Source organism: Cucurbita maxima, unplaced genomic scaffold, assembly GCF_002738345.1.
Source record: "Cucurbita maxima cultivar Rimu unplaced genomic scaffold, Cmax_1.0 Cma_Scf00073, whole genome shotgun sequence".
Taxonomy (NCBI): Eukaryota; Viridiplantae; Streptophyta; class Magnoliopsida; order Cucurbitales; family Cucurbitaceae; genus Cucurbita; species Cucurbita maxima.
Genome location: NW_019272089.1, coordinates 479,325 through 506,817, shown reverse-complemented (window position 1 = coordinate 506,817; position 27,493 = coordinate 479,325). Strand labels below are relative to the sequence as shown.

Sequence of the window (27,493 nt, the reverse complement as noted above, 5' to 3'; positions counted from 1 at the left end):
ACGGTGTCCATAGTTAATGAATTTTCGAATTTTCCAAAAAAATTACCCAAAATACCCCCTTCTCGAGCCGTAGATTTTGCCATAGAACTTAAACTAGAAACAAGTCTTATTTCTAAAGCCCCATACCATATGGTACCAGCAGAGTAAAACAAACTAAAGACGCAACTATATGACTTGCTAGATAAAGATTTCATCCGCCCTAGCATATCTCCTTGGGGTTCTCCATGTTGGATGATGGAAGTCCTACATTGGCTAATTTAGAGCATGATCATGGGTTTATAAACAAACAATATACTTGGTTGTCACAAGCTTGCCATCCTTTCCATCAATGTGCCAAACAAGGTACTTCCTTTTGCCATCCTTTCCATCAATTTGCCAAACAAGGTACTTCCTTAATTCACTCTTTTCTTCTGCCTTATATGTAAAAAATATATAAATTAGTTAGTCATTCCTATCAGAGAAGATTTGGAAACGTAGGTGTTTTAGTTCAAGAGAAGAAGAGTTAGATTGGAGTGCATCGAGAACACGACATAGCTTACAATATGGCGGAAGGTAGTAGGAACGGACAACTTTGTGGTAATGTTGTATCATGGATCAAAACAATGCTAGAGCAACTGCCTGTTGTTAATGTAGGATGTAGTATCTATCGAGTCCCCAAACTGTTACGTGAGATGAATAATATAGCCTTTACCCCCCAAGTCATTTCCATTGGCCCGTTTCACCATCATAGTCGAGATGATTTGATAGTCAAAGAGCAATATAAGCTTCAAGAACTTGCTAACTTTCTATTTCGAATGATGAACATGAGCTCGGTGGAATTTCTTGCGAAAACTACTCAAACTTGGGTAAAAGACGCTTGAGATTACTATGCAGAACCTATAAACATGAACGACGAGGATTTTATTAAGATGTTGCTCGTGAATGGTTGTTTTATAGCGGAGTTGCTTATATTACATTATGGCCAATACAGCTGAGATGCATTCATTCGAATTAAACACAAAGTAGATCTTCAATTCTACAAAAGATTTCCTTATATAGATGCTGATTTGGTCAAGTTGGAAAATCAAATTCCTTTCTTTGTTCTTCACCGTCTATACCTTGTAAAATAAAAGGATCCCTCCATCTCCTTTATAATTCTTACAAAAATATTTTTTCATCGTGGGATTGTAAATAATTACTATCTTCCTGATCCCTTGTTGAAGAAATGTCCAAAGCATTTCATCGATTTCTTAAGCTTTTTCTTCGTCCCCACGATATCTTCTAAGAACAATAGTAAAGAAGAAAAATCAATTATTCCTCCATCGATAACTGAGCTTCAAAAATGGCAAATGTTTTATGAATGTGAGCTTCAAAAATGGGGTTTTTGAAATCCCACCCATACTTAATGATGATTACTTTGAACCCATGATGCAAAATATGATAGCGTTTGAGCATTTTTATGTTGGAAATGACAACAAGTATATCCAATATGTGTCATTACTAGATCATTTGATATGTACAGAGAAAGATGTGAGTGTACTTGTGAAAGCCGGAATCATAATAAACGAAATTGGAGGTAGTAGTATAGAAGTTTCAGAACTGTTGAATAATCTCGGTAAATTTGTTACAGTCCCAAATTGTTGCCACTTCAACGATATCAACAAAGCTTTACGAGAACAATGCAGTAGACGATGGAACAAGGCGATAGCTACACTCAAACATAACTATTTCAATACTCCTTGGGCTATTGTCTCCTTCGTTGGTGCAATCTTCCTCCTTATTTTTGCCCTGCTTCAAACTATATTTTCTAGTATATCAGCATTTCTTAAGAAGTGAAATCTATCCAAATAATATAGGTATGTTTCTTTTAAATTTTCCTCGTTCAATCTTTACCTTGTTAAATGTTAACTTTGTAGTTGCCAATCTTTTTAAATAAATATTATGTTACATTTGTGTTTGTTATCCTACCTATAGTTATTTAATGGACCATAATCTTATGCTAAAAGTTCAATTACTACGTTTTTCATATTATCTCTATTCTTTGTTTGTTATAAAGAAGCGTTTAAGATTGACACGGGTACATGAAAATTTGTGTTTGTGAGGGAAGGGTGCATAATGGTCAAGTTTTGAAGTTTTTGTTTACTCTTCGCTATATTTTTTTCTATATTTGTTTTATACTAAACAATTAAAACTATTTAGATATCAATTCATCTCCGTTTCAGGACCTTTGCTTTTCACGCACATGATGGTCTCATTTTGAAATTTAAGTAATGAAGTTTTGTTCCGTTAAAACTATATTAGTTGGATGTTTTCGAAACTTGGATATGTTCTAGAAGACACACCTAAAAACATCCAATCATGAAGGTTGACTAACCTCTTATTATAAAAGATATTTTTTACCAAAATTTTAAAAAAATTGATTTTAAATTCACGGCAATGCTTCATATTTCATATTTAAAGTTAGTTTAAGCTTCCTCTATAAATAATGAAGTAAGAGCAGTCATTTGGAGCAATATCAAGCAGTGTCAAGCCTTCAACCGTGAGAAATCAACATTTAGATTTTGGGTATCTCTTCCTTGAATTTCTTCTAAATTTGAGAGTTGTAATCCACCATTTCCCTTCAAACTTTTTTCTACCCCTTCTAAAAAGTATTGTCCACAAATCCTCGAAAGAAATCAAGAATTTGAAAATGTTCCTAACTTATATGTCCAATTTTATCTGTCATTGTATATGTTTAAAAGCTTAGAATCGCATTCTCACATTACACATGAATTCATCATGTCTAACCTATCACATTCATACCATCAACAAGCATTTTCATCAAGAATCATGTCCAATGAAAGAAAAATATATTCGGGTAAGATTTGAGGTTAAGTTCAAATTTCCTACCTAGGATCCTCTAAACAAAAATTAAGCATTTCATTAAAGACCTAGTAAGGACTAGAGGGAGCTGCTAATGAGTTTCTGCATTTTGGTTGACTTCCAATCAAGCCTTTGACTCAAACATCGCCACGATCACACAAATTTGTTCTTCCGAGATTACATAAGCATGAGGTAAGTATAAGGAAGAAGTTTCGTGAAGAAGTCATGTCTTGAAAAGGTCTTAATTAGCCTGACAAATAACACCAACTATATGTGAAGAGGGAAAAAATGCGTGTTTGCACAACAGCGAATCAACTTCCTTGGACACGTAATAGAAGCAAGCAAGGTAGGTATGGAAGAGGAGAAAGTCAAAGCCATGAAGGAGTGGAAGACCCCTCCTCAGTGATAGAAGTGCGCTATTTCCTTGGTTGGCAAATTACTATCGGTGATTTGTGGAAGGATTCTCAAAGTGCGCAGACTCCTTGACCGAACTACAAAAGAAGGAAAACAAGTGGAGCTAGACTTCACAGTGTCAAGAAGCCTTTGGCAACCTTAAGAATGCCATGATGGAAGGGCCAGTTTTAGGGATTGCCGATGTGACGAAACCTTTCGAAGTCGAGATGGTGCTTCAGACTTCGCCCTAGGGGCATCCTATTGCAAGAAGGACACCCCATTGCATACGAGAGCCAGAAGCTAAACGATGCAAAAAGAAGGTACGCAGCATCCAAGAAAGAAATGTTGGCAGTGGTCCACTGTTTACGATCTTGGAGATAGTACTTCTTCGGAGCCAAAATTGTAGTGAAGACACACAACAGCTCCATATCTCACTTCTTTAAAAAATCCAAGTTATCGTCGAAGCAAGCGCGTTGGCAAGAATGCATTGCCGAATTTGACTTCCAGTTCAAACACAGGCCATGTAAAGCAAACCAAGGTGCATATGCTCTAAGTTGAAAGAGTGAGTATGCGGCCCTGTGCATGTTAGCTCATCTACAAGCAAGTAAGTTGAGTGGAACGATACAGGAAAGTATCAAGGAACACCTAGCCCGGTCGCTCAGGCCATCATGCAGTTAGCAAGAGAGGGGAAGACTCGCCAGTTTTGGGTCGAAAACAATTTACTCTTCACCAAAGGAAATCGTCTCTTTGCCCCTGTTCGGGGAACTTGAGGAGACTCCTACTAAATGAATGCCACAACACACCATGGGCGGGTCACAACGGGTGGTAGAGAACCTATGCCCTCCTAAAAAGGGGTACTATTGGCCGAACCTCTACGACGATGCGATACAGTTCACAAAGACCTGTCTTATCTGCCAACAAGATGAGGTTGAACGAAACATGATTGCGGGACTACTAGAACCTCTACCAGTCTCGTCCCGACCATGGAAAAGTGTTTCTCTAGACTACATCACACACCTCCCCAAGGTAAGAGAAATGGAGTCTATCTTGGTCATCATTGACAAATTCTCCAAATATGCCATATTTATCCCGACCCGCAAGTCATGCTCGGCCGAAACGACCATACAATTAGTTTTTCGACACGTAGTCAAGTTGTGGGGCATTCCCACTAGGATTGTTAGCGATCGCGATCCGAGATTCACAGGGTCCTTTTGGACTGAATTGTTCAAGCTATTGGGGTCGAGCCATCTCTTCGAGTAATCACCCCAAAATTGATGGACAAATAGAAAGGTTTAACAGTATGCTTGATCGAGTCTTGGCTATGTTTCAAAGAAAATGTTTTAGAAATGGTAAGGAAGGAAATGTATTTTTTTTTTTTTTTTTTTTAAGAAAGCAATAGTAGAGGCTATAAGAAAATAAGCAACAACCACAACTTTGATAGCATATAACCTGAATAGGAAGAATTGATGACTAGTCACATACCTTATAGTACATTTTAGCCCTGACGGGTGTAGACACAATTTTGTTGATAGGTTATACACCCCCGTACTAACACAACAATAATAGTGAATGCTTATCTAACTTGAAAGTAAGTAAAGAGGTTTGGAACGGGCATGCGGCTGTGGACAACACGTCATGAAAAGCATAATTGGACATCTTATATGCGACCGTAGGCAACACGCCTTGGACAAGCATGACCGTGACAACCTACAACTTGACTTAAGCTCACCTCGTCTTGACAAGGTATGTAAGTTGTAAAGTTAGTAGACATGATCTCACTCCTTATGTGAATTATATGCATATGTCAGTTACTGTCTTTTAAACTAATTAGGATACAATTGGTTACAATACCTAATAACTTGGAGTCTATGGCATGATGATAGTTTATGGACCTTAAAACCTGAAGTGGTACTATACGAGAAGATAGAGCAGGTAGAGCCTTGACTGAGACCTACCCTGCTCAAATTCCTTATAAGGAAAGGCATGCTAAGAACAAGCGTTGGAATAAGTAGATACCATGATGCTACCATCTATGATCTAGGTCAATCAGATAAACTAGGGTAACATAAACAGTGGAGAAAATGTCAGAATATCTTAGTGGTCGAGAGTGTTAAGATTATGCCCTAAAGCCTCGTAATTAATTGTTTAATTTTAATAATAACTTTGATTATTTTATTTAAAATTTAATATTATCCCATATGTGATTCACATACAAGAGGATCATGTTTAAGAATAACCTAAAGGGTCTATAGTATATGAATAAGGTTTGCCGATGCTAAGCAACTAGAAGGTTCAACCACACCACAGGTAATTCCTTCAGCATTTTTACATAAAGCTTTAGCGATGTGATTCTCGTAAGTTAGCTTTATGTCAAGCTTAATCCAGTGCAATGATTTGTTGGGCTACAATCAAAACTGATTGCTATTTCAGTGGCCGAAGTTTCCTTGATGTCTTCGTATGTTACTTCGCTAACTTTAACTTCCGAATCCTAAGTTATATTATAAAACCAAATATAAACTAGGAATTCAATAATAAGATATAAATATATACAACAAATAAGATATAAATCGACCAGTCTTAAATTTTCTATATAGTATATATAAGTTAGAGCAATTATCTCTAATGATATTAGATATTTTGGATAAATTAAAAAATAAAATCATAAAAGCTTCATACCATTTTAAGACATCGGAGAATAATAGCATCCTTAATTTATTACCTATAAAAGTAATTTGATGTACAAAAAAAAATAATAATAATACTAATAATTTAAACCTAAACAAATTTCAAACAAAGATAAAATAAATCAATTATTTATAAAATAAAAAGATTAAGTTCTATTCCTTCCATTTAAGCTTAAATATAATTAGAAAAAATTTAACAGGTATGAGATTAATGAGGAAAATATAATTAGAAAAAATTTAAGATGTAGACAATAATTTTGATTAATTATGATTGAGTTTTTCACATTATGTGTTGAAAATGAACTTTTGTAGCGAATTCATTGCTTGGTCTTTCCCAAAACTTAATCCTTACTCCAATTTTGAATCCCCGTGAATGTAGATGATTTCAGTGTAATGTTATGCCGTCCATCCTCCTAAGCCTCCATCCCTAAGCTCCCCATGCTACAAACACATTCAACAAAATATCAAATATTTCCTGAGTTTTAATTTCCTCCCTCTAACCTAATATATTATATAACTATTTTTATCCAAAATAATTTTAAAGTAATTTTCAAAATAACTTTAGAATATATTTTAATCATTTAAATTTAATTTTATGTTTAGTTTTATCTTTTAAAATTGAATGTGACAAATTTATTTAAACTCTTTAAAAAATATTTTTAAACATGCTCATCCTAATCTATCTCCAGTTACCTGATTCCATGTCTAGGTCCACATGTAATACTTTCCATCCACATGTTAAATGTCCCTAGACCGATGGAGACCAGTCGTCACCATTTCTGATGTTCGAGTTGAGGATGGTCACATCTGATGATTGTTGCACATGGATGCCATCAGTGTTTGGACTATCGCCTGCAGAAAAGACATTCACACCTGTCATATGCACATTTTGGCACCGATTCATTACAATGCTGAACAATTGGCTGTTAATTGAAGATAATCCATTGATGTTCACTTCTTTCCATCATTTATTTGAAGACTCTATCAATTCAAAACAATCCAAAGCCCAGAATTAGTAAAAATTTAAAATAATATTGTAATTAATCCATTCTATTTTCTTTCAACTTTGGGTTGAAAAAAAATCAATTTTTTTGTATGGAGCAAACTCAAATTCTACATACCCTCGCTCAGATGGGGCAACTCTTCCCTGGGTGTTTGTAATTCCATAAGGCAGTTCCTTGTCCATCAATAAGACCACCACTAATGAAAAGACCATTTATATGATTAAACAAAATCCAAGAACTAGATTCAGCTAAAACTTGAATGTCCGAGGAAGCCACAAGAGTTCCATCAATGAGAACAGTAATAGCATTGTTCTTACAAGGTCCATTAAATCTCGCACTTCGAACGAAGAATATATCCTCGGGAACGTAAATAATGGCTGGTTTAGATGAGTCACAGGCCTTAGCCCATGTCGTTTGAAGCACAGGCAAGGCATCAGTCTTTTCATCGGGCTTAGCTCCGAGAGTAACAATATTGAATGTTAATTCAGTAGCTGAGGCATGGTTAAAAAATAAAAGTAGAAGGGAAAGAAAAACATGCAAGATTACAAGAAGAGAGAAAGAAAACTTAATGATACAAGTGTTCATGATAAGCATGAGAGAGAGAAAGTAAGCAAGTGATAGGAAAATAGGAGAGGTGTGGAGTGATATTTATAAGTCAATGCTTATCCTTCCAACTCTAATTTTAATTATCTGTCTCATGTACTATTTTATTCTTATTCTATTTAATCATTATTGTTTTTATATGGTTTAACCCTTTTTAATTATCTATGTCATGTCGGTAAATTTAATTTTTAAATTTAAGTCTATCTTATAAGATAAGACACTGATTATCATTTTAATGATTGATCTCTCATTTTTAAAAGTATTAAATTAAAAAAAAAATTCTTTGTCAATATTATTTTATTTTTGTTCTAACTTAAAAAGGGATGGGAAGATTTTAACTAAAAAAAACCTAATTTTTCCAACAAATTATTTTCTAAAAATGGATGTTTAATTAATTGTTTAGGTCACCTAAAGAACTATGCAATAGAACAAAATGCTATTATATATTTTTTTATCATGTCGTTGTTAGTGATGTAATAGAAAGTTGGTGACTTTTTATTTGCAAAAATGTCACAAATAATGAGAGGCAGAATTGTTAGTCATATTTGTAACTATCCAATAAAGTTACAAATGCATCACACAAAGAAATAATTTAATAATGTTACATTTTTTGAAGTCTTAAAGTCTATCAATGATAGAGTATATCAATAATATGCCGTTTTTATATCTATCAACAATTTTTTTTTATCATTTATAGACTTTTTTTTTTTATGGTCGCTTGGTGATAGATTTGTATCAATATGATAGACATCTCTTTTCTCCTTTGATTAAATTGAACCCAATTATCACTATGATAGGTTCTTTCCTTTTATCACTTAATTTTGTAAAATCATTTAAGCACGAGTAGTTGAAAGTTTGTAAATTAGACTTGATCAGTTTAAAATGAATGAACTAAAATCTAATTGGTGTAGAGCCAACAAATCTCCAAGGGGATGGATGGATGGAGAGAGATCCATGAAAAGGTAAAATAAGTGAGGGATGAGAGAGATATCTTCTAAATACAAAGATTGGGCACCTTAAGCAACTATTAGGACTTGTATATAACCAGGATAGGAAGAATTGAAAACTTGTCACATCCCCCTATAGTAAGTTTTGAGGCATTTTGATCTTGGTATGTATAAACATGATTTTGGTGAATGGTCATACACCTTCGAATGGACATAATAGAAATGATAAAGACCTAACTCCGTAAAAACAAGTAAAAGGGATTGGAACGAGCATGAGGTCACTGATAACACACCTTGGACAAACATGATAGTGACATCTAGAATGCGACTATAGGTAACAGACCTTTGACAAGCATGCTTGTGATATTCTCCTCCACTCAATTGGTTGACATCTTTATCAACTAACTCTTCACGAACTAAGCAATGTAGAATGAGGCTGACTTTAGCCCTCTCGAAGTGTTTCCAACCGATCTCAGCATTGTGATATCTCTTCCGATCTACCAAGAAATTTTATAAGTCTTTTCTTGATCCGTTGATTTGTCGTATCATTTAACCAAATTCTCTTCTACTTCCTTGGTAATGAGATTCTTCATTATGGCAAGAGGTCGTGTTGTCGCATTGTTATTGGTGTCTTCTTGATTGGGATACATTTCAAGTTTATGACGTGGATAAATAACTATTCCTCATCCATGGGAGCAATTGGTTACTATAGGATCCCTTCCAAACCTTCTACATGACTTTGACCGGTCTATAGTATTTTTGCATCAACTACTGATTCTTATTGCTTTGGAATCAAAGTTGATCGGATCTAAGCTTGATTAGAACTTTGTCTTCACTTCCAAACTTTTTGCAGCTTGTGTTTCCAACCAGTTATTTTATTCATTCGTTTGGATGTTTTTTTCCCGATTAGACACTAGTTCCTTTGGAGATTTGTCTCCACCTTTTGGTGGAGGTATTCGCTTGGACCTCTCCCCAGCATTCGAGTGATCACTAAAAAATTTGACATTCAACAAGTCATTTAACTATTTATGAGATTCAGCTAGCTCCGATTGAGGCAAACGACACATATTTGTAATAGAGGATCTCGTCCCTAATACTAAATCAATTTTAGATCTATCACTCTAGGTGGAGAAGCCATATGTTGTGATGTTTTCCTCTTGTGACTTGTGAGGTTTTTATTTGAATTTACTCACTCGAGCCCTCCTCTTCAATAATGGGAAGGATGATGAGTGTGGGTTAATAATAAGAAAGATTGAGTCTCAATTATAGCATCGATATCATCTTCACCCTTTTGGTTATCGGGTATGGATCTGAATGATGGTGTGGTTTGACCTCATAACCACGAAGCATTTTGTTTGGGGCATGGAAATGACCTTACCTTTAAGAAAAAAAATCTATTCCCAACATGACATTGAAATCCTTCATCTTGATTATCATAAAATCAGTTTGCTCAATCCAAGTCTCCAACTTGATCAAAGTTCTCTTTGCAACTTTTGAGATAGGTAAGGCTACAAAATTACAAAATTGACAATTTTATCGTCTCAGTGTCTTTATCATGAAGTTGTGGATGACTCTAGAATTGATCATTCTACTCTTGGCAAATCTATGGTTAACCAAGACCTCAATGTACATAAAACATCATTCTATTGGCTCTTTTGTCTCTCCCACCCTCTTTTGGAAAGCAAATAGTACTTCAAAGTCCCCAATGCATGGGTTTTTGACGCTTTGACTTGAATGACATGGAGAACCACCCTTTGTGGGTATTCAGATTCTCAATAGGCCACCTTGCATATGAAGAAAACGAGTGCCTTTATTTGTAGTTTTTTTTGTTCATGAAGTTTGTCATGAATATCTACCTCTCTTTTAGGAGGATTCATAGTCTCATCCTCGAGCTAGTCTTGTAATTAATTATTTAACAATTTTTTATTTATAATTTAATATTATTCCTTGTATGAAAAATCCAAGGTGTCAAAACTCGAATTTTCAGTCATCAAAACCCGTGACATGAACCAAGAGACATCAATCATACAATATACTTCAATGAAGATGAGAAGCAAATATAGTTGAAATTATCAAAAGATATTTTAATTCATGCCACATCGAAGAAGAATGAAGTTTCATGTTATAAATTTTAGGTAGATTACAATTTAGAGTAATTTAGAATATATTGTATGAGTGATATCTCTTGGTTCATATCAACCTGGAGACTAAAAAGATAAAAGCAAAAATAAATAAAAATAAAATAAAATAAAATAATAAAATGAAGTAAAATCAAAATCAGATTAGTGAAACAATATCACAATAAAAATACAAAATAAATACCATTAATATTGTTTAAATTTATTACCATGGGAAAATGGATTTGGGATAGAATTATAAAATGTAATACAAAAAATGAAAAAATAGACCATTAACTTGCGAACACCTAAAAAAATAAAAGGGAAAAAGGGTGAGTAAATAAATATATCTAGTAAGCAATTTATCTGTAGGCTCTCATCACATCTTAGACCTAGCTTGTGATCATGGACTTTACTCTAGGCTCTAGGTGGAGATCTGTCGTTGTTCATAGACTTGGGAGACTACGGCAGTGGTAACCGGTGTCCAAGGTTAAGGTGATACCTCACAAAACTCTCTGTAATAGGTGGGGACAACATGGTGAGTGCTAGCCTGCTCATCATCCATGGGAGGTATTTAAGAAACTCGTTCCACAAGCCATGTAGTCACCTAAAATTAGGGGTGCCACCCCGTATGTGTTAGCTTCCTTGACTACCCGTAAGATCAACACCCACTCACCCTGCAGAGGAATCCAAGTGAACTATCAAGTAGCATGTTCCTATCCAACCGCACACCTAACTCAACAGTATCGTACTGGCATGGAAAGGGAAGTGGAATCTCCATAAACTTTACTGTCTACAATCGGCCTAGGTGGATACCTTTATGTACTAGGGTTGTCGTGGTGGTCTTTTAGGTCCCTAGGGCGGTTTGGCAGCCTTGGCATAGATTCACGTCTCTAGGTTCCTCGATTCCATCTCTTTGAGTCTGATTAAGTCTGGAGCATTAGGGGCTACACTTTTTTATGTCTTTGTAAAATAATTGGAATAACTGGATGGATAAAGTTTGTAATAAATAGTTATATTAAATAGGTCCTCATAATTTCAATTTAATTGAAATTTAAATGAATTTATTCAGCCAACGCCTTTATTTTGAACCAAACATAAATTAATGCGGAGAACGGTCCGTTTAACTTTTGGTATCCTCTCTTCCCTATCTCATTATTTTTTCAATTTCATTAGTACTTTCACTTTCCAAAATACTTTTTCACATTCCATTTATATTCCATTTATTATAATTATGATTGTGGTAGTAATTTAATCATTTAAGAAAAGAGTTAAAATAATCTAACAATTAACTGATAAGCCCATTTATAAAAACTTAGATTCGTATATAAGTTTCATTCTTCTGTTTATAATTATATAAATATTTATAATAATTTTATAATTAAGATTAACTAATCTAACAATTTTGTAGCGGATGGATACATTATTTCAAAAATGTCCAATAATATCAATTAGACACTCTCTTATAAAAAATGATTCGGTTTTCTCTCTAATGGAGGTGGGATTTCACAATCCACCCCCTTCAGAGCTCAGAGTCCTTGTTGGCAATCATTTCGTTTCCCTTTCCAACCGACGTGGGATCTTACAATCGACTTCCTTCACGGCTTAATGTTCTTGCTCGCACTCATTCCTCTCTTCAATCGATGTGAGATTTCTCACAGTACTCTCCCCTTTTGGGCCCAGTGTCCTCACTGACATACCGCTTGGTTTTTGGCTCTTATACCATTTGTAACAATTTGTAACAATTCAAGCACACTGCAAATATTGTCCTTTTTGGGCTTTCACTTTCGAGCTTCTACAAGGTTTTTATAACACGTCTGTTGGGATAGATTTTCACAACCTTATAGAAAATACTTCGTTTATCTCTCCAATCGATGTAGGGTCTCACAATCCACCCTTCTTCAGGGTCCAGCATCCTCGCTGACAATCATTTCTCTCTCCAATCGATATGAGATCTCTCACAAAAAACTTCTAAACTTATATAAATTCATGTCCTCTTAGCTCTAGGTCGGCCTTTAGGTTGGCCTTTGATTAGATGCCGTAGTTTCTCTCTTACATTTATTAGTATACAATTATATTTATTGTGGAACCTCCGGCTATAAATGAGTATGATAGCATCGAAGAGAAGAGAAGAGAAGAGAACATTGATTTTGTGGATCATATCAAGGTAACCCTTCTTGCTTTCACTTTCAAACATGACTTTTATTTTATTTTTGTCGTCATATCTTCATTTCGTAACATATTTAGATTCATTCAGTAACATTCATATTAATGGTTTTTTTTTCCACTTTTTAATTTCAACTTTTGAGAAATAAAAGCTTTTCGTTAACTGCTTCAGGTAACACCTTCAAAGATGAATTTTAGAAACATTTTTTATAAAAAGGTGAAAATAGAACTAAGATAGAAGAGCCACCGTCTAAAAACAAAAAACAAAAAAACAAAAACATTGTTTTGACTCAAGAATGTAATTTTAAGTAATTTTAAGAATGGTGCCAATCTATTCCTTAATTTTGTTCCGTAGATTTTGAATAATTTGATTTAATTTTAGCAACACAAAAACCTTGAATGCAGGCAAGTAGCATGGCAACGTTCAGTCTTTTAAACAATCCAAAACACACGATATCGTCTCTAACAGTAAAAGGAGCACGCCTTTTTGTTACAAGATTTCTTGGTCGATACATATCGACCGAATCGTTAATGTGAGCCAACACGATACTATATTCATTTGTTTTGTTCTTAATGAGAACTCATATTGGTTATAATAAATTTGATGACAGTATAATGGAAGATGGGGGAAATATTTGCCTTTGAGGAAACAATAACTAACAGCTTCCTCCTAAAGGTTGTTCTAAAAGTTCACAGCCCTCATTTTTATTGGAAGGTAATATAATTATTTATTTATTTTATTAATTTTTTAAAAAAATGGTTGAAAGAAAAGGATAAAATATAATTTATTTTGGAAGGTTATGAGAGAAGCTGACTTAGGACTTGCGGATGCATATATCAATGGAGAATTTTCATTAATGGATAAAGAAGAAGGTCTTCTTAACCTTATTTTGGTGAGCTTAATTACTTCCTTTCTTCCTAATCCTAATTAAGGTTCTTAATGATCGTCCTCGTTCATGCTTACCTTCTAATTTTGCAGCTTCTCATTGCTAATAAGGATACAAATTCTTCTAATACGAGAAGGTAAATATGAATTATAAGACATTTTAATTACGAGTTTCATTTTTGAAGGAGCTTAATTGTAAGACCCCACCATTGATAGATATTATCAGTTTTAACGTGTTATGTATCGTCCTGTTACATATCGTCGTTAGGCTCACCGTTTTAAAATTTATTTGTTAGGGAGAGGTTTTCACTCCTTTATAAAAAAAAATGTATATGGGTATCCTATCCACCCCCTTGGGGTCCAGCGTCTTCGCTGGCATACCGCCCAGTATCTTGGTCTAATACTATTTGTAATGGCCCATGACCACCATTAACAAATATTGTCTGTTTTAGCTCGGTTATATATCGCCGTTAGTTTCATGGTTTTGAAACGTGTCTACTCGGGAGAAGTTTTCACACCCATATAGGAAATGTTTTGTTTTCCTCTCCAACCGATGTGGATCTCACATTAAAAACTTTTAATAGGTTCTTGAATTTACATTTTTGTGTTTCTAATATATTCAATAAATTTAACAAGTGTTTAAACGATCCAAATACATCAAATAAAGATAGCAAAAAAAAACAATGTGAGGGGAGAGATGTTTTGAAACAAGGAACCTCAAGGACTTAACTTTCATTTCTCTTTGTTATTATTGTGAAGTACTAACCAACTTCCTAAACTTTCTCCTCAAGTTAAGAACCACTGACAGACGATCTTTCTCGTTAAAGCATAAAACTTGTCTATCTACTACCAATTTTCCTATAGTTCCCTAACTTATTCTATCAAGTCTACTAACAATTCTCTTAAAGTGAGTGACTTATTAAGTTAAGTTTATAAGCTCATAATAAGTCTTTAAACATTTAATCTTTTAATTAATAACAATTTCTTGAAACTTTGATTTTATATTTAATGGATCTATAAACTAGAAAATTTATTAAAGTTCACATTGAAAGCTACCCAATAAATAAGTTATATTCTTATTCAATATTTTTAAAGTTTAAAGACTTGTTAAACACGAACATAAAAATTATTTTAGGACAACAATAATAACATTGAACTGATAATTTTTTAATGTCAGTAATAGTGATCTACTTTTTGTAGGGGATGGTGGTCTCCTCCACTATTTACGACAACTATAGCATCTACAAAGTATTTCTTTCAGCATACTTTAAGAAAGAACACCATTGCACAAGCTCGTAAAAATATTTCTCGTCATTTCGTCTTGGTAGCATATGGATTCATCAGTTTCTTAGTATTTTTCTTTTCGTCTTTAGATTGATGATATCTCTTCAATCTTATTCGTATTCAATCAAAAGATAATTAGAATAAGAGTGAAAAATAACAAACAAAAGAAATATAAGATAACTCAAATAAGTATGAGATTGTAGCGTTTGAGTAAATAAATTGTGAGACTCGAAGTGATCCAAAGATATAAAATTATGGTTAAAAAAAGTTTACAAGAATTTATAGCTCATACCCATATTACTAAATAAAGTGAACATTTCTTTTCGTTTGGTAACTTAATTATAGAAACTTCAAAAATTAAACGGGTTGAATCTCTTTAAAATTATAGATTTTGAATCTTGAGGTGAAGAATTATAGAACAAATCACCCTATCAACCTTACAATTTAATTATTAATATACTCTCAATATCCAATAACATTTCTAATTATTCTATCTTAATACCATTTGTATCAAATTATTCTCCTCTCAATATCCAATAACATTTCTAATTATTCTATCTTAATACCATTTGTATCAAATTATTCTCTTTTATTGAAAATTTATTTGGTTGTATAGAGCAATGAACTTTTCTCTCTCTTCTTAGATGATACAATGATGTACTCATGTGCCATCTTTAAGGTTCGTATAACCAACTTTTATTTATTAAAAATCTCATAATCTATATGATGATTTGCATTGTTTTCTTAATAAAGAGGGAAGATGAAGATTTAAGGATTGCACAATTGAGGAAAATCTCTATTCTTATTAAGAAGGTGATTATTAATTATTACACAACTAAATATATTTTACGTTACCTAATCCTTACTTCTTAATAGGCACGAATCAACAAAAAGCATAAGGTTTTGGATATTGGGTGTGGTTGGGGAACTTTAGCTATTGAAATAGTTAAGCAAACTGGATGTCACTGTACCGGCATTACTTTGTCCAAACAACAATTGAAATATGCCCAAAAAAGGGTTCAAGATCTTGGCCTTCAGGTAATATCTCTTTCTTATGTGCCTATTTTACTTCTTTCGATTGTTGTTTGAGTTAGGTAGTTTCTTCGTTACTTAAGAATCAAGAGATAAAGCTTATCATGAAGCAGCATCCTTATTACTTAATAATCAAGTGCTAACCTTGAGCTCCTATTGAATTAGGGTAGTATCTGGTTACTTAAAAATCAAGGGCTAACCTAAGCATAGCATGTAGCTTATGACACCCCCTAATCATAATACTTGGTAACATTTATTGAGCATAAGTCATATTCACTATCCTAAAGTGAGCTTAAGTCATATTAAACTTCTAGGCCTCCATAAATCTTGGTTAACCATTAGAGACACTTCTGTATTTCTCTTAAGCCATAACTTATACCCCTAACTTCTTTAGATTTTAAACTTGATCCAAACATCTTGAAATATAACATAACCCTTCATGTAGTTGTATATAGACCTTAATTAAAATACTGGATCATTAGGAGGGTATTTGGACCTTGAAATATTTTAAATGAACGTTAGGGACATTTTGATCATTTTGCCACCTTTAAACTTAGTTCGAACCCCAACCGTGATCAATAGTTCTAAAACTTTATATAATTCTTTCACATTGTAAAATAAGGCTTCATATAAAGTTTCACGATATTAGGAGATCGGTTGGGTAATGAATAAAAGGTAAGTTATGTTAGGGGCATTATAGTCATTTTACACTATTACTTGGTTTCATTACTAATCATTTTGATCCAACCTTCTTGTAGGATCATATTGAGTTTCTTCTTTGCGGCTATCGAGAATTATCAAGTACAACTAAATATGATAGGATCCTATCGTGGTGAGTTTTCAAATGAAATAAAGCTATTAGTCATAATATGCATGAATTAGTACTATAACATAATAATTATTTGATTAAATTATAGATTTAGTATGTATCTAATAGATCACAAAACTTTTTAGATTCATGAACTTTGAATCTAGCTTAATGTCCTTAAACTTTGAAAATGAAAACTTTACACTAAACTTTTAGTTTTGCATCAAATAAGACATTAAACTTTTAACTTCTTGTTCGATAGATTCATGAATTAAAAAAAAAAAAAGTTGAATAAGTAGAGGATTGTCACAACCCAAATTTCGGGATTTTGAAACTCGATCAAAACTAAAAAGAAGAATGTGAGAAAAAAAGTAAAATACAAAAGAAAATCTAATTATAAGAAGGTGTTCTTTAAATTTATTATAAAAGAGAAAAATGGGTTTGAGATACCATTGAAAAAAAAAATGAAAACAGACCGACACCTCAGAACGATCCCCTCTCTGACCACACAGCTTTCGAATGCTCCTTCACCTCAACCGAAAACTAGTGAACACCCGAAAAGAGAGGGAAAAGGGTATGAATATGTAAATGTACCGAGTAAGCAATCTATTTGTAAGCTTTCATCACATCCATGATTTAGCAAGTGACCATGGTAAACTCTAGGCAACAAGTGTATTGTTCTTACAATGTAGAGTCTTGGATAGGTAGCTTAGCCTAAAAAGTGGTAACCGGTATCCGAATATGAGGCACTACCTTCATAGACTTCATATTAGGTGGGAACAACATGATGAGTGCTAGCCTACTCGTCAATCCCACAAGTCATTTAGTTGCCGAATCAATCCCACAAGCCATTTAGTTGCCCAGGGTTAGGGGGCACTACACCCAATACGTGTCGCTCCATTGGTTATCTGCATGATCAAAGCTCTCCCATAGGACGAATCCTCCATGCAGGGTAACTACTAATTACCCGCATGATCAACACCCGACAACAGGATGCGTGTAGAGTAATCCAACAAACCATTGAGTCACACATTCCTAACCAACCTCATGGCTAACTCAACGGTACTGTACTAGAGTCAAGAGGGAAGTGGAGGTCCTCACACACTATACTACTACTATCAGGCTATGAGACTACTTTTGTCATTCATGGATGTCGTAGAGGTCTACTAGGTTCTTAGAGGTATCTAGAAAGTTTAAATCACATCTCTCATTTTCAGGACGTTCGAGGTTAGCTCCTTGAACTAAACTAATCTCTATGTGCACACAAGTCTAAACCTCTAATCTCTCACAATCCTGAAGTGCAAGATNGCTCCTTGGACTAAACTAATCTCTATGTGCACACAAGTCTAAACCTCTAATCTCTCACAATCCTGAAGTGCAAGATCTACTAGAAATGTATTGACTTGGGTCAATAAGTAAATCGCGCTAGCTGTAGCGTTCTAATCTTAATTGACTTCTTTCATGGATGCTTCGATAGGGAGATATTCCTATCGATCACCTAAGAATGTAATCCATAATTTAAACTTCACCTTAGTCATATCTGGGAGTTGAGGAGGTCTATTGGATTTCCAAGGCACATAGGTGGCTTAACGTAAATTTATTACTCCAGGATGCTCTATTCTAACTCTTCGAGTCTTTCTTAGTCTGGGAGCACTAGAATGTATACCCTCTGACCGTCACTCACAATCGTAAGGTGCTAAGTGCATTGGTGGCGTACTAACCTATGTTATCATCTAGCCTTAACTTTGTGCAGACAAACATACTCTATAGGGAGAACATACAGTCAAACTCTTAGAGCATCTAGCCTTAACTTTGTGCAGACAAACATACTCTATAGGGAGAACATACAGTCAAACTCTTAGAGCTAGAACATACTTGACCATGCAAATATATATACAAACATATAATCAAGCAAGCTCAACAACGAGATAACATCTATCAATCACCCAGAGCAGAAATTTTAATAGTATGTCCTCCTTTCTAACACAACGAAATACATATAAAACAACTTTCATCACAAATCCCGTCATAATCACATTTTAGTAATTTCTTACATCATACATAACATATTCATCCATATTGCCCATTCGTATTCTAGTCATGCTTATTCTATTTTTTAGCTTATAAATTACATAAAATAGCATGCTACTCGAAAATCTCCACCTAGGGACATAACAGTAATTTTACCATAACATTCATATAGTGCATGATCATAAAGAAAATGCTATTCAAAAGTCCTTAACATGCATTTTATAACCACCTGAGTTATGAATGATCTCATGCTAGCACGTCCTTTCGATGCCTACAAGTATTATTTATCTAAATTTGGTGTGGTTTCTTACTTGGTGAAGTGTGCCTTCCCAAACTAGTTTTTCCACTTGTTAGGGGCCCCAAAGTTTCTAATTTCTCTGGTAGGTTCTAATTCAAGTAAAATTAGGGTTCTAATTTCTCGGACATTCAAGTCTCGATGTTGAATCGAGTTGCATCTTGGTACACGAGTTGAACTGCGCATTAGTTTGCGAATGCATGTCGGATCTAGCGCAATGTGTCATCTTCACCCGTTAGACACGTTGAACCATCCATAGTGCCACATGTGTTATTCACCAAACCAACCGTGATTTATTAGATGGGTGAATCTATTTAAAAACATCTTAATGTTAACCTAACTATTTTTTTTTTTTTTTTTTGGCAGTGGGATGATAGAAGCAGTTGGCCACGAATTCATGGAAGATTTTTTTGGTTCTTGTGAATCAGTGTTAGAGGACAATGGTCTTCTTGTTCTACCGGTTTAATTAATTTTTTTTTTTTTAGTTTTTACTTATAATTAATTCTTTTAATTACTCTTTATTTATAATTATTATTATTTTTTTGCATTAGTTCATATAAGTGCCAGACGAATCTTATAAAGAGTATCGACTAAGTGCTGGTTTTATAAAAGAATATGTATTTCAAGGAGGATGCCTTCCATCATTAAGTAGAATAACAACGGCCATGGCTTCTGCATCAAGGCTTTGGTAAATAGTTAATTTATGTTCTTCATTTTCAACAATAATTATTAACAAATAATGAAAAAAGTCCTTTTGGATACAGTGTGGAGCACTTGGAAAATATTGGAATTCATTACTATCAAACATTGAGGTGTTGGAGAAAGAATTTCTTGAACAATCAAAGGTAAGAAACCATTATTATAATAAATGATTTTGAACAATCAAAGGTAAGAAACCATTATCATAATAAATGATTTCGAATCGAAATCTAATTTATATTTTGTTTCAGCAAAATACTTCAACTCGGGTTCGATCAAGGTTTCATACGAACTTGGGAATACTATTTTGATTATTGCGCTGCTGGGTTTAAATCACGAACCCTTGAAGATTATCAGGTTATCATATTTTTACATAAGATATCAAATTAATGTTAAGAATTGTAACAACCCTAGTTTTCTAGGGATCCAAAGTCCGCTACAGTATGTACGACGTAGCTTTTCATGCATAAATATTTGCCAACATTTTCATAAAACAATTTCATAAACTTAGAAATATTAGATAAAAGAAAATAGATATTAAAAGTGACAATGCTCTATTGTAACCAAATGTCTAAGAATTTAAATACAATTGTCATATGCATGCGTCATAATCTTTACTTGCGATATCGTTGTCAGCTGTACATGGACCGGTAATTATATATATCAGACTAAATATGCAATTGAAGTCATAATCTTGATGTTATATTTAAATTAAAATTATATAAACTTTATTGCAGATTGTGTTTTCAAGGGCGGGTAATGTGGCAACTTTCAACAATCCATATGAAGAAATAGCTTCAACATTCAAACTCCTTTGAAGAATTGCATTCACCATATTGAATTTATTCGACTTTGAGATCCAAATGTTCCACATTTCTTCTATGTAGAACGTATAATATAATAATAATAAACTATTGAATAAAATAATTAGTACCAAAATATCCAATAATTTTGAATCAGTTATAATTATAAAAAGTAAAAAGGTAATATTGTAATTTAAAAAAGAATAAAACAACCTAACAAATTTCTAAATAAAATAAATAAAAATTAAGGATAAAAACATTTTATTCTAATCTATGCCTAGAATAAATATACATGTCTTATGGATATGTTATTGTTTGACTTACGATGTCATCGTCAGTAGTCATGAACTTAAATGATGTCATGGATTTAAATGTTCATAAAATTCATTTCAACGAAAAGTAAACATCAATGAAATAGCACAAAAGAAATAAAAATAAGTTCAAAGTAACAAAAACGCTATGATCTAACCCCTAAGGACTACAATTTAAACATAAATGAAACTACCCTAGCTTCAGATCTATGGTCTTCATAACGACGCTATAATGACCCTAAATTTTCTTTTTAATCTAGAGTCGCTATTGTATACATATCATGAACATTGAATGCAAATATACTTCATTTAATTTAAGCTTTTATAAAACATAATTTTCATCTTAAAACACTGCCATGGACTTTTTGTTTGAAAATATCTTTAAAACGACACAATAAAAGACTAAATAAGAATAAATAAACATTTAAATTAAAAACATTCTATCCTAGCCTAAGTCTAAGAATAAATCCATGTGTCATTGTCTCGAGTTGCGATGTCGTCGTCAGCCATACAGGATGTGGTTTGAGTGTTTTAACAAATACTCAATAAGCGACCCCCCCTATCGGGGTTAAATGCAAGCACATACAGATCATGAGTGAGATCTATCATATCAGTCTATTTTTCTAGAGAGACTATTTTTAAGCGGACAATTGGATGTGTGCTTAATTTCTACACATGCTCCACACATGTGAGTATGGGCTCATTAGTCGATCCGCAAACCTCCTGGGCCCCTTTCTACTCGAGCAAGCATTCTCTGGTAGCTGTTGATGTCAAACACCCGTTAAGAATAGCGACCGTAATAACACCATTTTGGTAAATATAATGATCATTTTCCTGTCTCGTAGCATACGCATCCATACCATCGTACAAGGAGAAGAGGTATCTTCTAGTGAATGAACACACAATAATGCATGAGGCCCTAACATGTTTCCTTTTCATTATCATGCATGACAACCCCTCTAGCGTTCTCTTCATATCATAACATTTTCATCAAAATTTTCATGCGTATATCGGAGTTGTACATTATGCCAATTTGTCATTTGCATGTTAGTCATATCATATATAGTTCATGTTGCACATTTGTCATATCATAAACTTGTCATGCCTTTAAACGTATCAATTCATATCATGCACATATCATATATCATAACAATCACATAACATAACCCAAGCATGCCTTCAATCATATCATATCATAAACATATCAATTCATCACATACAACATAATATTCACTTATCAACTCATACACACATTAGTTCATAACAGTTTGCATATACGAGCATATGATACGTTGGAAGTCACGGGCATGTGTCATCATTCATCATATAATTATAATTAAATCGATGGTAGGGTCACTTACTTGGTTGGCCTTAGCTAACATTTTCCCTAAATTTGAGTATGTTCGCTTCTCGTCCCTCAAAATTCCTCTAAGTGTCACAGGTTGTCATTTTCTATTAGAATATCCATCCCGACCTTAAGTGCCTTAAGCAAGATCAAATTCAGCTTCGGGATTGTAAGAACGGTGGAAACTGGGCTATTTTTCTTTACCAAGCTGAGGGACAACATTTTGAGTTGTGGAGCTGAGCCGTGTAAGCCTAGGAGAATTTTTGTTGTAAGTGTGACATGTGGCACAACAGGGCAATGACGCGTGTGCAAGTCAAGTTGGGTAGATGCGCGGGTTGCTGCAAGCGTGCGGGTCGCAGTTCGTAGGTTGGGCTTGCGATTTATGGGTCATGGAACTTTGGGCGCTGTAGGTGGGCTGAGATGTTGCAAGTGGGTCTCAATTTACTAATTTGGGCCTCAAGTGTAGGTCTAGGCGGAGTGCAAAAATGGTTGGATAATAAGTTATTAGTTATGTTACCCGATCCAGATTCGACCCAAAGTCCACGGACTTCATCTTCCTTACCCGACTTCTTCGGAAAACACAAAAAAAGTTCTCTCTCCTCTGAAAACTATGCTCCAACGTCTGTTTCTTGTTGTTTTTCCTTTTATGCTTCTCTGGCCCCTCCTCTTCACTCCCATGAGGTTTCACTCCTATAATACACAGAACCCAAAACTCAAATATCATTTCCGAGGAAGCACAATGTTGCTAAAGTGTGAAAAGCTTACCTTTCGTGTAAGTGCAGTTATCGGTGGTTCTTTTCCTGGTGTGGATTGGTTGTTTCGACGTCGGATCTCCTCAATTTTGTCTTGCAGGAGAACTTTCAAACTCTCTCCTTATCTTGTTTTCCTTTTAGATTTTGTTGTAGGTTGCATTCTAGGAAGGTTAAGGGTCGATTTGTCTTCATGTTTGGCATGCCATGGAGTCGGGGGAGGGTGTGGTCGAGGTGGGAAAGATAATTCCTGCGCTCGTTCGAATTCTCGCGAGTCTCCAGCAATCACGCTTAGTTTTTTTTAATTGTTGTTGTCATTACATTATATACCCCTAAAATGAACTTTCAAACTCTTGGATTAACTCATTTGGCCATGTTGTACGATGCTTTAGAGATGGGAAAAGTTCCTAGTTCGAGTTCAATCCCCAATTCTACGGCTCATAAAGGAGGAACTCCTAGTAAATCCTCTAGAAAGACATTTAGAAATTCATTTACTATTGGTATCGTATCTATCGTCTTTTCTTTTCATTTTACGTCTGCTGCACAAGCTAGAGCTCACCCTTCTTATTGTACTTGGCATTTAGCTTTAATCATTGACACTATCTTTGGGGTGACTCCAGTACAAGTTTCTTTAAACTTAAAGTTGGGTTTGGTTGGTGGCAAAAATACTACTTCCTTCTTGTGGTAATCTACAATGGTATAGTTTTTGGCTTACCAATCCATTCCTAATATGATGTCGAAGTCCGTCACACATACTACTTTCAAGGCTATGCTTATGGTTCGTCCCGCTACTATTTCTTGCCCATCTTTTATCTTATTTTTAGGTCTTACACACTATTTCCTAATATGGTTGTCCTTGTAACACCCTAGTTTCATAAAGAAATGAAGGAAAGAAGCGCTGTGAATGGAGCTAGGGAAGCGATGAAACAAGCGATGACGAGGTTGGTCACACACATCTTCTTCCTGTCTAGAGGAAGAAGACAATGATGTGGCTGGTTCAAAGACCAAACCATGACCTTCCCTCGATCTTTCTAATTTTAACTCTCTTCTAGACCCAGTTCTCATGAAATAGTTTATGGTTCCAAAATCCAAGCACAATAAGGAATTTGTGGAAGAAAATTTGAGGTGATTCGAATACGGGAAGCTCAAGAACGGAGGTCCCAAACGTCAATGACAAGGTAAGTAGTCATGTTAGACTATTCTTAGGAAATACTTGTAGGAATCGCTTGGATCTCAGTATAAAACTTAAGCTAAATATGAAAGAAAATACCAAGAACCGAAAGTTAAGGCTTTAAATCGATCAAATTGTTTGGAATGTAAGTAACATTAAAATAACTAAACATTGCAAATTTTTAACACTGAGCATATGATGGTGTGTTAAGATGAAATTTAGAGGTTATTGGATAAGGATAAGTAGTTAAACCAAGTAACTGTGTAAAATGATCCTAATATGATCCTAATACCCCTAGGGTAATCTACCTTCAGTTCATTGATCTAGATAACCTCTAAATGCTATGAAACTTTGTACTAAACCTTTTATTTTATGCTTTTTGAGGATGTTGTGACGTTTGAAAGTTATTAGAATACATTAAGTAGCTAAATTAAGAATTAGGGGTAAAATGACCAAAATGTCCCTAAGACTCCTTATTATATTTTACAATTTAGACATGCTCCAAATCACTTGCTACTTCTTACAAGATCTTATCCTAAAAACATGAAGGTATGTTCAAAATTTTAAGTTGATTAGAGTAAGTTTGGAAAGTAAACCAAGGATCAAACACCTAAAGGAAACATCTCAAGACTTGAGACATTTTTAGAACCCTCTAAAGAATTTATTAAGACTATTACTTGCTAGAATAACTATGTCTTTTACTATGATGGATTCATAAGCTACAGAATGCAAGAGCTACAGAATGCAAGATACAATTATTCCTCAAGAATAATAAGAAATACATAAAAATGTTTATGATTGTCAACCCAAAGAAAGTGTCACACAAGCTCTACAACTACCAAGATAAGGTATCACACTCCATGTCCTAAAGTTTTTATGATATGAAAGAATGCTAGGTAATACCCTGATCATGTCCAATGTGACCCATGACCTCCCACCACGTATGTTTTCAGAGGCCCAAATTTTCCTCTTTTATATGGGATGCCCTACACCATATTTTTCTGAGCAAGATGTCATGATTGGCCTCTTATTTCCCTCACCTAGATGAGATGCCCTGCACCATGTTAGAGGTACCCTATTCACGATTTGCAGGATATCATGTTCATATTTGTATCGATCACGTGACCTTTTTGGTCTTTCATGGGGAATAATCTAGAGTCATGTTACGAACAAGAATATAGTAAATTACCGTAGCCACGATTCAAGAACCTCCTAAGATCTCCCACGGTACAACATGATCATGATTTAGACTACATCGCTTGGAACATAACAAGCCTTGGATGTAGGTCTTCAAACTACGATGCTTGAAACGTAAGAAGCCCCGAGTATAGGTATTCAGACTTTACGGCTTGAAATGCATGAAGCCTTGGGCATAGGTTGTCATATTGTATCACAAGACAAGCTTTAGATGCAGGTTCAGTAAGTAGCCTACGTCGCTTGGAACATATGAAGCCTTGGACAGAGGTTATTAGTTTAATGACTAGTACCTTAAATCCTAGGGAGAGTGTCTTAGAGAACGAACAAAAAATTGAACAAGAACCTAGAAAGTAACCAAGAACAAGACAATGATCAAGGACTAGAACATAGATCAAGATCTGAGTTCTAAGAACAATAACCTAGATCATTAATACTAAGGTCCTTAGACTAGAATCAAGGTTTTAGAATCTAATGACCAAGGTCCTCAAGATATATCATGCTAAGAATCAACAATTCAAGAATAGAACTAAAGAGCCTAAGTACTTACAAGAAGAACAAGAGCAAGAAAAGAAAGAGTATGGTACCCTATGGACACGATTAAGAGCCTATAAGTAGGCTACTTACTGAGTCTTTGTACTCATTCCATGTTTTCTATGTTTTTCAGGTAAACAAGGAGTTGGTCAAGGTCGGGAGTGGACTCTGGAGAAGGTGCCATAGATAAGCTTCACTTGTTGTCCTCCACACCTTTTTGTTTTAAATATTTTGCGTTCGTTTCTTATTTTGTATTTTAACTATTAAGTTGTATCTTAATAAGTTATGTGTGAACTTTTTATTTCGAAATAATATAAATATTTCGTATAGTATGCTTTAAATTTTTTTTGTTTTATTTTTGTGAATATTTTGCTCATTTGTTTAGAGTCATCGAGTCTCAATCCTTACACACGTGACCACGGGTTTTACTCTAGGTGGAAGGCGGAAGGCTCTTGGTGTTCACAGACATGGGAGCATACGTAACGATAACTAGTGTCCGATATTTAGGGGCTACCTCAAAGAACTCTTTCTAATAGGTGAGGACAACATGGATGATGAGACATGGTGATTGCTAGACTGCTCATCATCCATGTATGGTACCTGACGAACCCGTCCCACAGGCCACGTAGTCACCTAAGGTTGTGGTGTACATGCTTGCTTCACTGACTATCGAAAATATCAATGCCCACCTATAGGATGGATCTACTGTGCAGGGTAATCAAATCAAACTTTCTTCTTGTGATTATCTCGACACTCTATAGGAAGAACTAACAGAGGAGTTCTTGCATTAAGCTCTCCCAAGTGTCCACAGTACATCGACCATCTTGAATGTCGATGTACTTAGATCTCCACCAAAACTTTGCATCATCGACTAGATAAATTCTTGCCAATGTAACCTTCACTTTGTATGCTACAACATTTTTGGCTTGAAAGTACTATTCGAGGTCAAAGATAAAGTTCTCTAGAGCCTTGGCATCTCGAACAACATAAAAAGGTTTGGGCTACGGAACCTTTATCTAGTTGAATTGGACTACAACTTAAACGGGGGTTTGATTCTCCAATTCTTTCATGGTGAGGACATGTCTAGCGCTCAAATTCGCCACTTCATCCCTAACCACTCCAAAAGCTACTCTCAAAATTTTAGATATTTTTTAGACAATCTGAACGATCGCTTTTTGAGTATTTTCTAAGCCCTCGATATGTTCTTCCATCCAAGCAACAGAGCCCGTCGAGCTATCCCCACGCTTGAGCCACTAGCAGTTGTGGCATTGTCTTTAGGGCCTTGACCCTAACCATTAATACATGGACATTAGTTTCTCAAGGCGACCTGCCAGCTCGTTGATCCTGTCAGCTTTAGCGAAAATAAAATTCATGTGAGATTTTAAAAGCCCAATTCATCGGGAACTTCACTTAGGTAGAGTAACTAATTTTTGATCTCTACCAACTGATTAGTATGAGACTTGCCCAGTTCTTTTGCAGCAGACATGTTTGTGTCCTACAATTCAAGGAGCCAACTTGGCTTTGATACTACTTATCACAATCGCACTATTGTGGCTGCACGATAGCGATTATGTGACACTTATTCTAACCCAGTTA

The 27,493-nt window shown here is 34.6% G+C and overlaps 1 protein-coding gene and 2 pseudogenes across 1 annotated transcript; 2 read left to right on the top strand and 1 right to left on the bottom strand.

Annotated features, from left to right (window-relative positions):
* The first annotated feature begins 452 nt into the window (after positions 1 to 452).
* Positions 453 to 1,687, top strand: LOC111472459 (annotated as a pseudogene).
* A 5,358-nt stretch (positions 1,688 to 7,045) lies between these two features.
* Positions 7,046 to 7,507, bottom strand: LOC111472458 (polygalacturonase-like). The gene is made up of 2 exons (XM_023118098.1): positions 7,498 to 7,507; positions 7,046 to 7,413 (listed from the first exon to the last, which is right to left on the bottom strand). The coding sequence occupies exons 1-2, from the start codon at positions 7,505 to 7,507 to the stop codon at positions 7,046 to 7,048; spliced, it is 378 nt and encodes a 125-aa protein (XP_022973866.1).
* A 5,223-nt stretch (positions 7,508 to 12,730) lies between these two features.
* On the top strand, positions 12,731 to 20,608 carry LOC111472457 (annotated as a pseudogene).
* Positions 20,609 to 27,493: the final 6,885 nt, after the last annotated feature.